Source organism: Pollicipes pollicipes, unplaced genomic scaffold (genome assembly GCF_011947565.3).
Source record: "Pollicipes pollicipes isolate AB1234 unplaced genomic scaffold, Ppol_2.1 Scaffold_4002;HRSCAF=4701_pilon_pilon_pilon, whole genome shotgun sequence".
Classification (NCBI taxonomy): domain Eukaryota; kingdom Metazoa; phylum Arthropoda; class Thecostraca; order Pollicipedomorpha; family Pollicipedidae; genus Pollicipes; species Pollicipes pollicipes.
Genome location: NW_023596420.1, coordinates 17027236 through 17044511, shown reverse-complemented (window position 1 = coordinate 17044511; position 17276 = coordinate 17027236). Strand labels below are relative to the sequence as shown.

The following is a 17276-nucleotide window of genomic DNA, read 5'->3' as shown; positions in this document are numbered from 1 at the left end:
GTGACAGTGTTTTTGAAACATAAGTATTTTGACTGAGCGGCCAGAGGGGGTCCACGCGTTTACCAGAGAGGGCTTCTTTGCCTGCTAGACACTGCTACGGCATTGTCAGAATTTTTATTTGACAATATTTTTGCTCTCCTCATTCAGCATGGTCATTTTTTGGACTTCACAGTTCCGAACAGACCTCCTCCCATGGGGTTCTTGGACCCTTTGCCCTTCTCCCCCCCCCCTTCAACAGCCAGACCCCAATAGAGCTTTCAGTCAAGACTTGAGACCTCATGCGTTTCTCGATTGCTAAAGGACCTTTCCGCCCCCTTTCAGACTTCCAATCGGTTACTATTACTACACATAATACATTGGTCCCCTCTCTGACGCCGAAAGTCCTCTTACCGGGATGGTCGACCCTGGATCAACGCGGGGCCACTCACCGTTTCAAAAAGGTCCCAAGAGCAGCGGGTTTAATGAATAGCACAGGGATCCCATTTCGACGCATTTGGGCCCTGGAGAGAACGGGCAGAGTGACCCTATCCGTTGCTGGTTCCTGACTGACATGAGGCTCTTCCATTAAGGCGCCCGTGAAGGAGGAAGGGGGGGGGGGGGCGGCTCCGGTCCAGCACGAGCGAGATCCCGAGATGTCCGACACATCCGGATGTCCGGTCCGCCAGGATGTGTACCGCGGCGAACCAAGTGAAAACGAGTCAGGGGCCTCGGGCTCTGACGCGAAGATGGCGGCGTGCCCGACTGAACTGGCAGCGTTTCGACCGCGGACGGGCTGCCCCACAGACAGGCCTAGCGCGCGTGTGGCGGAGTTCGGTTCTTGGGCGAGGGACGGCGCGCGCGTGAATGCGTTGTTTTTTTGGCGGCCGGACTGCCTCGTCCGCCGGCCCGCCGCGGGCGTGACTGCCGGCCGGGCCGTCGAGCTGGGCAGCGCCTGGGCTGGCCTATGTGTCCGAAATCCGCGTCCAACCGATTGCATATTATTATTCCATTATTCCCACATGTATATAGTGATTTAGAGGAAGCATTGTCCGCAAATTTGGCGGGCGGCGGTTCGTTTGTCGGGACTGGCTGTAATACCGATTGGGGGTTTACGTCTCACCGGCTGCTATGGCTATTTCGAGGCGGAACGCCTCTACTACGCATTTATCAGGCATTAGGTACGTGGGATGCGGTAGTGGTGTGGCCAGGACTCCATCCCAGGATAGGAAAGTCCAGAGATGAGCGCCCTAACCACTAACCACCATGCTACCATCGCCCCCTCTGCGGCGCGAACTGCACCCGTCCCGATAAACTCCAGGCTGGTGTTGCTGGACCCCAAATTCTATACTTAGGAGGTTCTGCAGCGTAAAAGGAAGAAAGCGTGTCAAGATTGATGAAGTGGATGGCGAATACAGGCTCACAATTCTCCCAATTCAGACAGCTCATCCATCGCAAACCGGCTCATCCACATACACTCTGCTCCGCTGTTCAGATGGTGAATCAACAGCGCCTCTAAGCGCGCTACGTGCGTATTGTTTTGCGTGACGTTTGGCATGCAGTTGAATACATTGCAGTCAATGTTTGCTTTTTTACTTCCTATTTACTGGCAACCAGGAGTGCGATTCCCTATTCAGTTGCAGGGATTTCACCCCCGCCGTAACTTGGGTCGCAGCCTGCAGATTTGTGAGAAAGTGAGCCAAATTCGGAGAGAAACCAATTAGTTGGCATACTATCAAGGCACTCTGCGCCGTATTTTCATCGCTCTGCCAACCAACTTATTTTGGTAAACCACGCCCGTTTAAAACATACTTAATCGAAGAAGCGAGTAGGCTGGGCCATTGAACATGTCTCACAAGGGAGTAGTATCCGGATTCAGCTGGTGATATAGCCCCCACCCCCTCTCTTTGAGAGTAAAGGCATGCATAATTCAGAATAAGCCTCGTTTCCAGGAGCGTATGAAGGAGTTTGCAATTGAAGGAGGGAGGAGAATCAATCAAATAAAATCGCTAGCAATATAGGTTAGCGTGCCAGGAGCTGGAGATCTATATGCGCACCTACCTGAAGCAGACATCAAATCAGTCAACCCAACACATCAGTCACCAATTCCTTCAAAAAATGAGAAACATGACGAACACATACAGTAAATAACGGAGCCAAATACCGCGGAGAATCTTATTCATTACCCACAGTACCCAACAGCAGGCAGCCTGACAAGCGCTTTCCACGAATAGCGTGCAGCTTCTGCCGAATAACCAGCTATTTCCGATGCCACGAGCCAGGGATCAATGTTTTGAATTATTTAAGGTGCCTGCTACCAAGGGCGTGCTGACGCGGCAAACTTTATGCGCTTAAGCAAAACGTTGTCCATATTCATGCACAGCGGTTTAACTGGGCAGCACCGTACCGCATGACGTCACTCGTCGGCTGAGGCGGGCGAAATCGGCTCCGGTGGCCCTCTATCGGGCAGCATCCGAAGCATGAGGTGAAGGGCTGCTAGGTGGGACAACATCCCAAACCGTGGATCTCACGCACGCAGGACGTAATGAACACTGGACTTTTTGAACACTGGACTTTATGACCACTTCACTTCATGAACACTGGACTTTATGACCACTGGACTTTATGAACACTGGACCTTTCAATACGCATCCGTTCAGTTCCTGGAGATGGGAAGACAGCAATTCATGGATGTTCACCACTCGCTGACAATTTGTTGTGCAAGAAACTGGCGCGTGCAGGGTGGAGCCGAAAGCAAAACCTGATTTTTAGTTGCCCCTTGTCAGTGAAATACTAACCGGCATCTCTAATGATTTCAGAGGATATCCATTTGTTGTCATCCGCTGGTTCTTTCGCCGCAAATTGTGTGCAGGATTTTAGTGCCGACGGGGCGAGTGAATACTGGGCGCCCGCGCCCGGCCGTGGTCACTGCTTGGCAGAGTCGGCGAGGCGGGCTGAAGTGTGGCCAAGTTGCCAGAATGGGTACGTATCAAATGGAAACAGTGAAATGACCAGCTTAATGACAGTCGGTGTGGCTATGGCCATGCCTACCACGTCGCAGTCTCTTCCAGTTTTGCACCGGGGTGGTACTAAACCCGTTCCATTTGCTGATCCAAACCTTGGCAGACTACTGACAACGGGAGGAACAGACGGTTAACGGTGAGAGAAATATCGCGAGATAGAGCGGAAATCAGTAGACAGCTCTGTCTTTAACTCATATGACTAAAAAGCAAGTTATCTGTAGACCCACTTCCAAGCGTAATCCAGACTTAAAGTTTGAGTCACGCCGTTGCTGGGCCATCCGTCAGGAGGCCTCCCGTTGAGAGCCTCGGGCTGCGCACACATCCTCCCGCCTGTCCCCCACCTGATGAAGGCGGATGCCAGTAACTCGTGTACTTACTTGCTGCCCTCTTAAGCAATGCTGAAATGCCGCAGTTAGCGACACGCCGTCACTCGTCGGGCTCAGCCTGTTGCCGACCAGAACGCCATGCATGTCTAGAGGGCTGCACTAGTGGCAGTGGCAGGGCTGTACTAGTGGCAGTGGCAGGGCCGTACTAGTGGCGCGGCCGCGGACGCTGAGGGCACAGCAGCTATAGCGGCGCGACTACCGTGGCCCAGTGGCTACAGCCGCGCGGCTGGGGGCACTGAGGGCACAGCAGCTATTGTGGCGCGACTACAGTGGCCCAGTGGCTACAGCCGCACGGCCGCGGACACTGAGGGCACAGTGACTACAGTGGCCCAGTGGCTACAGCCGCGCGGCCGCGGACACTGAGGGCACAGCGACTACCGTGGTCCAGTGGCTACAGCCGCGGCAGTAGCTCTGGACACGCACACCACTGCGCAGCGTCCGGTAGCTGATCTGCCTCGTCGATGTTTCACCTTGTAGCCTTGGCGATGATTGACGTATCACGCTGTTTGGGAAAACCAGCCGTCTGTTTCGTCAATCATCTTAATCTGATCCAGTAATAGATGTCACCGCTTGTTCATAGGCAGGTTTGTCAAAGCGTTGCTTCTGGGTACATAAGTGCATACGAAGAAAACAGGGTAGCATGATACAAGTCGTACCAACTACGCTGACAGTACTTAATATAAATACACACAAGCAGATATGACACAGGCGTTGACGATTTCACGTTCCACATCCCACTGTATTAGTCACGTCTCATGTGCGCGAACGTTCGCTTGGTGTGCAAACAATGATTCTAGTCACACTTGGCTCGGCTTCTTCACACTGAGTTCCTCCTCTCCTGCCTGGAAAACGGAATTCCTTCACGCCAATGTCGCTATTATGCGATGCCCCTGTCGTTAAACACACGAACATGACATCAGTGCCACGCGCGCCCCCTCGCCCACTGGCGGTAGGCCCAAGCGGGCCAAGGCCCTGGGCAAACCCGTCCAAGGCTCTCTAATATCGCACACCGCCCGGCCCAGCTCGTGCGCGCGTTACAGCACCAGGTGGCGGTTTTTCCAGAGCAGTTAAAGGGCGATGCCCTGTCGGGACGTAACGAGGGCCACACGCACCATTACGTGCCAACAGCCTGGCGCTGAGCTGCCTCTGGGGGAGTCTTCCTAACCTGGAGGTGCCCGGTTAACAGGTGGAGGTGGTCAGGCCACCCGTGGCCGCCAAACTGGTCATCGCGCTCATCCGACAGGTGGATCACTCGAAGTCGGAGACTGACCAGACGGTGCCAGACGGGCTCGCGAGCGTGGTCGCGTGGTGTCAGAGGAGGAGACAGGGCCACTGCGGCCCAACAGCATCTAACACGACAAAACGCTGGCAACGAGGAGTTGTTCGCAGTTAAAATTAACATCCCTGACCATCATTACCGCTTTATGTCCTCTCGCCGTGAAGTGTCTTCACAAAAGCAGCACACCCGAGTCAAACGAGAAAGGGAAGGCCCCCTAAAAAACAGTCACGTGGCCCCTTTCCCAGGGCTCAATCCAAACAGCTTTTAGCGCACAGCATGACCTAAAACGCATCAACACGCGGCAACAGTCTCCGAGAAACTTCTACGTGCCTCCCGTAACGGGATCCAGCTCGGCCGAGTATAGCACATCCCACAGTGCATCTGCGTCATCAGCGCACGGCGGAAGCGGCGGTGTGATCCCAGGTCAGCCCCCGCCCGGCCGGCCAGAGCTCCAGCCGCGCTGACCTTACTCGGCGGTCGCCAGCCAGCCGCCGCTGCTGCGTCTGGCCAGCGGCGCCCGGAACCCCCGCAGCGTCACCGGGATCTGGTACCACATCGGCTCCGGCTCCGGCTCCGGCTCCGGCTCCGGCTCCGGCTCCGACTCCCGCCCCGGCTCCAGCTCCGGGCCAGACGTTCCCGTCGTCGCCGGCGACGACAGGCAGGCGGACGAGGCGCTGGTCTCGGGTGACACAATCGCGGACGACACGCTCTCCCCGGGGGACAGTCGCGACGACACGGCGCTGGGGGTGGGCGACAGCGAGGTGTCCAGCAGACGGAGGCCCATCTCGCGGGCGAAAGCGGCGCAGCAGGGCTGGAGGTGGCGCGGCGCGGCGCGGCCGCAGCACGGCGCGCGGTCGTCGGTCGGCGGCGACGGCGGCGGACGCGGCGCCGCCAGCGCCGCCGCACCATGCTCCAGCCGGATGTGGATAACGGTGCCACGTCGGAAGGCATGCCCAGGGCGCGGCAGCAGCGGCGTTGCGGTCCCGCCGCCGCCACCGTCGCCCGGCCGACGGTGCACCAGCACGTGCAGGTTAGTTGGCGCCAGCTGGCGTGACGTTAGCTCTAGCAGCGGCGATGACGTCACCAGCGTCCTGCGGAGGCGACAGCGGTGGGGTCACGTCAGTAGGTCACCAAGGACGCAGTGGGGAAGCCACAACACTGAAGAGACAAACAGTGCAGTGACAACGCCAGGACGCCCTGGGCACATCAACAGAATCAAGGCGCCACAGTCCTAAGAAGTTACAACATAAGTTGGAGCAGCGAAGTTCTCAAGAAACACTCCTGACCACATAGCCTCGGCAGCTGATTGCGTCACCAGGCCGCGCAAAAAACGAGTAAACTCAGCACATCTGGGTCCCGAGAAATTATCATATTTTTCAGCTTTTGTGCTACACTGGGTCATAGCACATATCATGTGCCATCTGATAGCGATTTCACAGCATCATGTGCCTTCATATAAGGTGGAAGCAACATAGAAAAACAAATTTCAGCATGTCTCTCTTTTCATTGGGGCCTGACGACGCACTTTGCAGCTAAGGCCATGCAGGCAATAAACGAGGCGACAGGCTTAATGCTCAAGATATCTTTCAAGGCCCAACCATCGCGGAAAAACGCAAGTAACACGACTCCAGCAATGATCTGTCCAGCCCCCTTACCTTAAATTCATCTGGCAACCCCATCGTGACGTCACCGCGGGGCTCCTTGGCAAGCCACAGAAGCCAAGCAAGCCAGGCCCATAGGAGCTTTTCAGAGGCGGTTTTTTTTGGCAAATTGAAAAGGCACACACAGCTAAAACGATATCAGTATCAGATGAGACGTTTGTTCTCTCGTACGCCAGGTGTTCTTTTGGAGTTAAATTTCTAACATTCAGCTGCAAGCCATATTGTCCGCGCGTTGGAACGTTAACTTAGGCGGCACCCATCGTACAACATCAGGATTACAGATGGCACTAGTGTTTTTCATGGGCTCATGATACCCATCCAATCTTGCAAAAAATATTCACCTCTTGCCGCCCGAAGCGTTCTGCATGTTTGAGTGCTAGCCGTCCTCGATGAGTTTGAAATATACAAAAATATCGCACCGAAATGCCTTTTCCGTATTATGTTTGGTTACCTAGGCAAATTACAGGCCGAACCGCCTGTCATTCCAGTCTTAATATCACAGGACATTCTGTCACTGTGTTGTTCACCTACATGCGTGCATCTGTAAGTCAGACATAGAATTTAAAGTTAGGTAGCTTTTTGTCTTGATTGACGCTTTTACCTCTTTAAATTTCCAAAATAATGAATGCGTGACATCGCGGCTGCTCTGACAAGAGCTTCCATTCAAAAGGTTACCTAGGTGCTTCTTTTTATTCACTTGGGGTAACGGTTGTGACAGCTGTTTGCTCATGCCAGGTGACACCACGTCTCTCGACGACATCTCGGGGCATTTTGAAATTAACCTTCTTTCCTCACTGCATATATTGAAAGGCGTAGCAATATCACAAAAATGTGATTTTCGCCTGCCCAGCCTTTGTTTTGTTCGATCATAAGTCCATCAACGAAAGTGCTGCCACATTTAGGAACCCCACTACACAAGCTGCCATGGTTGGGATCTTTTGACATTTGCGGCTATATCATACGAGTGTAGCGGCAAAAGCTGCCGTAAGTAACGCTGGGCTCCGATAGCATCTCCGAGAAGAAATCCACACTTCCGACAATTCTAACAGTGTCAGGACGGGACACATGATAACAATGACACAGAAACGCGATGATGCAGCTTCAAACCAGCTTCAAACCTATTTAATTATTACGCAGCTTCAACCTATTTAACTTTTATGTCAGGGACCCCATGTTTTCAAGCTAACTTATGTCCACATCGAGCGCAGGTCCTTGTGAGGATCAATGTTCCCTTTAGTTTCATGTCTTTGTGAACGGCTACGCTGAGGCGGACGTTCACTGACCTTTATTAATTCCACTGTTCTTGAATAAGTTAACTAAGCTATCCCATTTCGATTAAAAAAACACGCATAGGCGGTCCCCTGTTAAAGATAGTTATTTCTGTAGCTATAGTTTCTGCAGCTATATTGTTTAAGACGCAGTCTGCACATCTTGGGATCTTCTTGGACACCTGCCCGCGGTTCGTTGTTTGTGTCGCATCCTAGCACAAATGCACTGCCATTGCAAAAGTTAATGTCACACCAAAAGCACGTTACTCGAAATAGTGGGATGTGGCACAGGCGTCACACATGAGCAGCAACGTCGAGGAAGTCATCCATTAATTCATTTGTCCGTCTGGCTACGTGAACAATACCTCCACGAGGGAAACTTGCCAATCCATTACCGAGAGTGTTCCACATTTATATGGGGTTTTGAACTGAAATAACCATCTTGAAGATAATTCGGTGCAGTTCATAGCCCATCCATCCTTTAAATCTAAACCTATCCAGTTTCCGAGCTGCACGCCCGTCAAGATGTGCCGACTATTTCGAGGAGACCATTTCGAGGTTACCCAGGCATCCATGACGCCATAGTAACGCCATTGAAATCCTGGCATTCCATTAGCAATGCAGCAATTAAGGCCACGAAAAGTATGATTATCAAGTTGTTCATACCTGACGCTCGTCGACACGATTTCCAGATATAACGACCGCCAATTGGCCCTCGCTATTAGCTAATCCATATGGTGCAAGGCACGACGGTGTTTTCTTGGACATCTATTGTGTGTGTTGTGCTGTCTAAATTGTGCTGTCTAAAATTGTGATGTCTAAATTGTGTTGTTTTGGATAATCTTTTCCACACAAAGGCACGCCAAAAGTTATCAGTGAGCTTATTTCATCACAACCGACGCTTGCTTCCTGTCTTCAAATGTGGAACATTCCCTTCAAACGGAGTGTTCCACATCTATACGGCGTTTTGAATTAAAATAGCCACCTTGAAGACCTTTCGGTGTTGTTCGCAATCCTGCCTTCTTAAGACCTAAGCCACTCTAGTTTCTGAGCTTTACGTCCGCGAAATGGGGAAGGTATATCGGGGAAAGTATTTCAAAGCTACCCTGGCACTCATGACGTCATAATGATGTCATTCAAATCACGCCATCCCATAAGCCATGCGACGATCAAGACCAATAAAAATATTATTGTCGAGGCGTTCAGATCTGGCGTTCGTGAGCGCGATTTCCAAAAACGGCCGTCAATTGATTCTCAATCAATGTTATTCCGTTATACGATGACGCAATCAAACCATAACGCATCGAGGAGAATATTTATTAAGCACATAATTGTGCTGTCTTAAGCAGTCTTTGTACTTAAAAAGGACATCAATAGTTATAAGTGAGCTTGTTCCATCACATCTGCGCCCGCTTCCATATCTTCAAATGTAAAGCATTTCTTTAAACCGGCGACTGGCCGTGGTACCCAGTAGTTAGAGAATGATTCGCTCTACACCCGACGCCTTCCTGGTCGGACCGTCAGCTGACCAATTCCGGCAGAGTGGATCGCTCTCTCGCTACCTCCCCCTCGCACAATACAAACCAACCGCAGATGACAGCAGTTTTGAAACATTAATGTACGGCTTGCTCCCTGCTTGTCGGTTACAATCTAACGTCAGTTTCACCAATCAGTGACACACACATTAGTATCTGAGTCATTTTTGCAACACTGTCGGAGAGTTAGCAGAGCTCCTCGCGCTCACGGACCTCCATCCCTGACCTCACACCGTTGCTGACGGCACTGAGATGCCCATCGGCGGCTTAAAGGCGGCCCAACAACATGCATTTCACCATATGAAAGGAGCTATAGCTGCAATGGATGTTCACTCACGAGGAATGGACCTATCAAAAAGTAGTCCTTGCGTTAAACGTACAGCCGTTTCGACATACTCCCTCATTCGATGGCATGTTCTGTTTCCCATTTTCTTTTTATGCCGCAGCAACTCGCCTAGCGTTGATCGCATGATGAAGTCGTGGGTGAGTCCCGCCTAGCAATGGCAGATGACGGCCACAACGTTTGCAGTCCATAACGCGACCGCGGAACACAAAACGCAAAGTAGCGACATGTCAAACATCAAGTTTTCTTGGGGATAGAATGCTGGCTTGGTATTATGCTTTTTTGTTAGGTCCAGACAAAACTTCATCCTTTGTGGTACCGTCCAATACCGGTAACGCTCACATGCACAGAACACACAATCGCAGACATTATCGCACACAAAAGCCATTCCATTTCCTGACACGATACGCTCGCTTCATGCCACTCTCACCGTTAGTTAAAACTGGTTGAAAAACTAACACGTCTTTAGAGCTGACTGGACTCAGCCGGTGCTTGTCCAAGTCGCAGCCTGTTCGCAGGTCCAGTTCCCGTTCTAACTCCGGGCAACGACCTGGGCTCTAGCTCCGGGCAGTGACCTGGCGGCTGGGCGGTTCGCCAGCGCCCACCTGGGCAGCTCTGCACTACGGGACGGATAGACGGGAAGGCGATGAACCTGCCGTATCAACATCGCCCTCCCATGTACTGGGACCACCGGAGACCGTGAGGTCACCAGCCGTGCCGATCCCGATCGCCCTCCCATGTGCTGGGACCACCAAAGACCGTGAGGTCACCGGCCGTGCCAATCGCGATCGCCTTCCCATGTGCTGGGGCCATCAGAGACCGTGAGGTCACCAGCCGTGCCGATCGCGATCGCCTTCCCATGTGCTGGGGCCATCAGAGACCGTGAGGTCACCAGCCGTGCCGATCCCGATCGCCCTCCCATGTGCTGGGACCACCAAAGACCGTGACGTCACCGGCCGTGCCGATCGCGATCGCCTTCCCATGTGCTGGGACCACCAAAGACCGTGAGGTCACCAGCCGTGCTGATCCCGATCGTCCTCCCATGTGCTGGGGCCATCGGAGACCGTGAGGTCACCAGCCGTGCCGATCCCGATTGTCCTCCCATGTGCTGGGGCCGTCAGAGACCGTGAGGTCACCAGCCGTGCCGATCCCCCATGTGCTGGGGCCGTCAGAGACCGTGCGGTCACCATCCCCGCCGATCCCCATGTACTGGGGCCGTCAGAGACCATAAGGTCGCTAGCTCCGCCGCGGTCTGTGCTCCGTGACCCGTGGCCCGGCACCCGCGCCCTGCGCTGCCAGGCGGTGGCTGCGGGATGCAGCAGAGAACCGGCAGCCGAATGACAGCTACCGAGTCAGGCTGTTCGAACCGGCTTGCCTGTCGAGTACCACGGCATATAAGCGGAAAAGTTGTTCATTTTGCGGGCGAGCCACACAGGTTTTTGTGCTATTTTTTGGAGGGAGGGGTTAACCACTGATCGCATCCCAAAGCAGTAGACGGACACAAACAGCAGCGTTCTTTTGCCATATTGAAAGCATGCCTGAGATGGGAGAGCGCCGTCTGGTTGGACCCACGTATTCCTTCGGCAATATAGTACCTGTGCGGTCAATATCAAACGTTTTCCAATCCACCAGCATGGACAACGCGCAAATCTCAAGCTGAAGCCCAAAGCGGGGGAAAACGAGACCCCGATCCAGACCCACGCCAGCCAGATCTGCAGCAATGCCGGACCAGCACAGTTTGACCAAGACCGAAGAGGGCAATCGTACTGGTACAGATACACGTCTCCCTCTGTGCGTACAGAAGGTCATCAGCTCTCGACGCCATATCACGCAGCCACCAACATGTTGCGTGTTCGGGGACTGAAGGTCGCTCTATCAGTGCCAGGTCTCGGCAAACGGAGCAAATGCGGACTAGAAACCGTCCTCACAGCGCAAAAGCGTGCGCCGCCTGCATGTCTAGCGAGCTCAGCGCCGGCGGGTGCTGACGGGCCGCAGCTGGCGCTGCGTTTTGAAGCATCGAGCCGACACAACTCGACAATGAAGCGGAGTCCCACTTAATTTGCAGACGGAGCGTGACGCCCGTCGTCGCCAGCACTTCTATGAAGCACCAGCCACTGCAGCGGCTATGTTAACGCTCGGGGGCCATGACGCTATCGGTATTCGTAACCCAGGCATCACATGGAGGGGAGAGAGCCGGCAGCGCTTGTAAGAGCTGGCCCTCACCACGGTTCACAGATATGACCCTTGACACTGACGCACACTAAGTACAACATCCGACAGGCGCGAGACCTGACAAACTAGAGCGATATCCACCCAACAGACACGCGTTTTTGCCCACGATTTGGTCACAACACAGTCGCGAACCCTAATTAAACTGCCCACTTCGTCATTCAAAAGGCCAGTCATGTGTTATTCCACGGTAATATTTTGAATCGCACAGTACGCTTCTCCGTGCACTTAATTACTAGGCAGATTCCACCAGAACGAACGTGGTAAAAACATCACTGAAGTTTCCGTACTTTCCGACACAAGGCTGGCCTATTCAACGTAGGCAGGAAAGGCCATAGACTTATGATCTTACGGCATCATGAGTTCTTGCGCTGAAAACAACCGACCTTAAATATTCCATGAAGTAATGGTTAGGAGGAGCTATCATGTAGTAGCTGGAACATACTACAAAAACACTGATCGTTTCACGACAGTACTCATGGTCAATCGCGACCATCACATAATTATCTTGGAAGATGCATCCCATTGGGCATCAAGGCAGTGTTCATGGTCAACGAGGCCAGCCTGCCACATATCGCCTGTTGCGTCGCAGGCTGGAAACACATCCGGTCCAGGGGAAGGACCACTGACAATGTTTTTTCACCGCCGAAAGTTACCATAGGAAATCTAAAAAGGTTGTGCCACTCTCCGACAGGTAGATAGCTTACAGATTGGGCCCAAATAAAATGATCTCTTTTAAGGTACGCACGCCTGATGTCGTGTACTTCATACGACTCCCTTCTCTCCTCTATCCACTCCAAATATCGCCCTCAACAAAAGTGGAACCGCAGTGCGGCGGAGATCAGGCTGAGAGCGAATGAAAAGGGCGAACGGACCATTACGGGAGTCCAGATACAGGCAGACGGGACCGTTACCGGAGTCCAGCTGCAGGCAGACGGGACCATTACGGGAGTCCAGCTGCAGGCAGGCGGCAACACGGGCCAGTCGTTCGGGGTGTACTCTCCAACCAACACTTGACTCGGTTCATGTTAGGGATACTATGGCTGATGTGGCATTTTAGGTATATCACTTTCGGGTTGAGTCAACGAGGACGGGACTTTTCCACTTAAAAAGTATACAGATAGTTCTAAGTGAGCTTGTTTCATCATATGAATGCTTAATGATGACTGCTTCAATATCTTCAAATGTGAAACACTACCTCTAAATAAGCTCACTCATAACTGTTGGTATGTCTCTCAGTCAGAAAGACTGCTCTAGACAACACAAATTCTCTGTTAAGCAAACATTCTCCTCAATACGTCAATGCCTGATTACGCCGTCGTACTTTGCACAACACTGATTGAGCGACACTTGTCGTTCTTTATATCTGGAAATTATGCCCGCGAACGCCAGACATGAGCGACTCGACAATTACATTTTGTTGCCCTTGGTCGCCGTATGACCAATGGAATGGACGCATTTGAGTGACGCTATTATGGCGTCACAGATGCCTCGGTGACCTTGAAATGGTCTCCCCTGAAATAATCTGCGCTTCTTCACGGGCGTGTAGCTCAGAAACTAGAAGCGCTTTGGTCTTAAGAAAGGCGGGGCTGTGAACTGCACCGAATAGTTTTCAATATAGCCATTTCTGTTTAAAAAACCTCACAAATATGAAACACTCCTTTCACGTGCCAACATCCGGGTCCAAGTATAGAAGGCGAGTCGAACCAGATCAATTAACTTTAGACGAGCCCAGAGCTGTCGGGGATATCCTCCTGCAGTCGCTGGATCGTGCCAACAACTGCGTTGCCAGTGAGAACAGAGCTGGACGCACCTGAACAGTTGCACCGCGCCTCTCCGGTGCTGGAGCCTGCCCGGATGTTCGTCAAAGCCAGATTCGGCGCTCGGGAAGTGAAGCACGTACACCTCCTTCGGACTGATGACAGTTCCGCCCAGCAGCAACGCCACCTGCACGCCCGCCCGTAAACTTCGGCTGTCCAACGTCGACGTAAGATGCTGAAAACCGAAACAGTTGGCGGTAAACACCAAGCTGTGTAGCATTCTGCGGCAAGCGGGAGCCCTTTGTGTGATACATCGTGGAAGAATAGGTTTCAATCGATCGCAATCGAATCATAAATAAGCTTAGCCATATTCTTGACAATGTGGCCATGAAAATCACCACTTGCCACGGCAGCTATCACGACAGGTTTTCGTGCGAATGAAGCTTTAAGGAAGCTACCGTTCTCTAAATGTGCATCTTACTGTTTTTCTTGATGACTTCAGTCCAGTACGGCAAAACATTATTGTTTCCAATCTCTGCGCAATACAGTGTAATACTATGAGACATATTTTGTTTATAGCATTTAACTACCAAGTAAATATCGCTTGCGTTTTTGTAACATATTTCCACCACCGCTGGGACCCCCTTGTACCTCAAAGCTCCCTCTACATTTCCCCCTTTTCGACTAAATATTCCGGATATTTTAACCTTGACATCATGATCATATTAGCCCGCGGCTATGGCTGTAGAGATTGATTCTTGATCGGAAACTGACGATCCGTCTTCGGTTGAGTGGGGAATAATTTTGGAATATTACGTATTTTAGATACACGTGTGTCAAGCAGTGTGCATTTGCAAGGAAAGAAAGACCTGTTTTGTCCCAAAATGCACCAACCTATCAGCGGGGACCCCTGACACTTTTTCATGTACCTGTCGACCTGGGGGAAGATGAACATATTAATAACTTCGGAGCAAACTCGGGAGTACCTGATTCTCGTCCAAGTCTCACCTGGTCATATGCGTTGTAAGATGCTAAAAATGTTATGATTCTTTTGCGGAGCTTCTCGTCATTCTTTGCTTTCTTCCGACGAGCTTTCATCAGTTTCATGTTCTCTCGCTGCAATTTAATAAGAAAACTTGTAGTGCAGACAAGCGGACACAGCACGTAGATAACACATAGACAAAATCAGACAAACGCGATGCCCTTACAAGAAGCAGCATACAATTGTGTGGCCACTGATGATGCCCCTGCTGAAACATAATGTGACAATTAAACTTGCAGGCAACATATCACATGTAAACAGGTGCTGCCATCAAAGCCATCAAAACTGAAAATGTGAAAACTGACTGTCATCCACCAAATGCTACCTTCCCAGCCCCAGCATGCATAAAGGAAAAGTGGCTGACATCCACACAATCACTTTACAAAAGACTATGAAGGCTTTATTGAAAAACTGGATGTCACAATTGCCATACAAGGAGCATTCCAGCAGATTTGGTCTCTCTAATAACTTGCTTGCATTTCCGACCTCAGCATCCATGCTGCATCCATGTTACCCCAAATTGCTGTAAGCTTAAATCAAATGAATCCAACAGGATTTGAGATGCAAATTCAACATGCCGGATGAATTTGTCAGGCATAACAAGGGTTCATGGTAATTAAGCCTAATTGTATGCCTGGAAGGACCCCACTAGGGTCTGGCATATGGTCAGTTTAAAACACTCATCCCTGATTTTCTGTCATATATGAAAGCAGGTCTTGTGCAGGGGTCACAACAGGCAACAAGTGCCATTCCTTGCTGTGTAGGCAAGGCACACTGCTTCAAAAATGTGTCGCAGAAACCCCTGGAAAATACTGCTGATCTGGGCTGATCATCAGTTAACAAAATGGCACAATGAAAAAGAAAAAAAGAGAAATATCTCAAAACACATCTGCAGGGTCTTCAGGTATCAGTCCACATATGTCATAGGTAATGTGGTAATGAATCATCAGAAAGATAAATGGACAAGGTAGAAATCATGCAGTTGGGCTTTCTTTTCAGCTCTCCTAATGACTTTTGCAAAAATAAACTTGTACTGCACAACATATGAGATGGCATGTACATTGTCTCTGGCATATAAGCTCAATGGTGCATTTATTCAGTTAAACTCAAGTCAAGTAGCATCATTTTCAAACTGTAATGAACATCACCATCATTAATCATGGATCCACACAATGTGACAAATGAAATGGTAAACCAGTTATAAATGCATTATAGCACCTTCTGGATTACACTCAGCTGATGAAAATGAGTGGCAGGTAAGTGTGGTTCAAACTATCAAGGTACCACTGATAAGAAGGGCAAGGGCATTTTAAATTGGGATGTAAGGTACTGATGTTACAACCTAAATTATAACAGTTGTTCAACATTGCAGCTTTACATGCCATTTTAAATGCAGAGCATGCCTTAATCCACTGACAACTGAAAATCGATTGGAATATAGCAATTACTACACTTAGCAGCACACCCAAAGATGTGCACAAAGAGGGACTAATTCAGAAACTAAGGTTCACTATCAAATTCTGGCATACAAGATGTGACACACTGACCAACTGAAGGCAAGTGGTGACAGATATGGGAGCAAATTGTTCTTGAGACTTAAAAACATCAAAAAAGCCTAATTATGCTGGAAATAAAAAAACAGCAATACAGCAAAATACAAAGAATAGCCCTAAATTTGCATCTTTGGAATTGAACAGAGGCTGACAAAAACATTCAGCTTCATAATTATCTCCTTGCTGTCCCTGCTAACCTAATGTGCATGGGACCAGACATAACAGAGAAAAGCTACAGCCCATCATTCCACAAGTTTGAGTCGTGCCATGCGATAAGACACATCTGCCTTTCACATGGCCAGTCTGCAAACTACAAAAAGCTTTGATAACATCCTTAATGGGCTAGTGGCATCATCAGAAGTATTAAGCATTCGGGTTCCCCACGCATATTGCCAACACCACATTTAACCAAGATGCTGAGAATGATGTATCTGGCACAATACGGCTTCTTTTAGGCCAGCTTAGTATAGCTAAGGGGCAGTGCATGCAAGATATATTTACCAGCTGTTGTCTGCGATGACATACGTCACGAACATCTTCGCCAATGATCTCCTCATTGGGTGCAACATGACCCACACAAGGTGATTTGGGACTGGATGATGGCAGCTCGACATAGTCCTTTAGTGAATCAAAATGGAATGGTATTTGCCCTCTTTGATAAAGAACATACTTCACAAAGCTTGACATCAGATGCCTCATGCAAGAAGGTGAGAGTAGACCATCAAACTCAATCGACGTATCCATTGCCACTACGCGGAAACCAGAGGGAGTAAACGAGAATGACAGAGGCAAGCAGTTTAATTCTTGATCAAAGGGACTCGTGTGTGCCTGTGCAACATCATACGTCAATGATGATTAGTGTTCTACTTGAAGGATTGGATAAGAGATATCTCATACCATGGAACTGTTTCTGACAGGAATCTTTAATATCATAAGTTATTTTGTTTTCCGCGCTCCACCGTATGTCAGCGAGCAATTCAAATGTAGCTAATGCGCCGTTTTGCAACTGAACTGTATTTCCGGGATTTTACTACTAATTTGTGAGACGCAAAAATGGGACTGAACCTGCCAGACGTCTTTATCACCACGTCCAAGTAGTCTGCTGAGCTGCACATGAGCTGTACATGAGCTGAGCTGTCTTCAGGCTTTGGAAGCCTCCCAAAAATTATCGGATTTCGCTCAATTACATTTTAGTGTGCATGTGCCCTTTATGTTGTATAC

At 50.4% G+C, this 17276-nt stretch overlaps 1 protein-coding gene across 1 annotated transcript; it reads right to left on the bottom strand.

The window, feature by feature from the left end:
* Positions 1 to 4633: 4633 nt before the first annotated feature.
* On the bottom strand, positions 4634 to 17023 carry LOC119094170 (uncharacterized). The gene is made up of 5 exons (XM_037217245.1): positions 16953 to 17023; positions 14469 to 14576; positions 13514 to 13695; positions 5571 to 5755; positions 4634 to 4650 (listed from the first exon to the last, which is right to left on the bottom strand). The coding sequence occupies exons 1-5, from the start codon at positions 16986 to 16988 to the stop codon at positions 4634 to 4636; spliced, it is 528 nt and encodes a 175-aa protein (XP_037073140.1). The 5' UTR covers positions 16989 to 17023.
* Between the last annotated feature and the right edge of the window lie 253 nt (positions 17024 to 17276).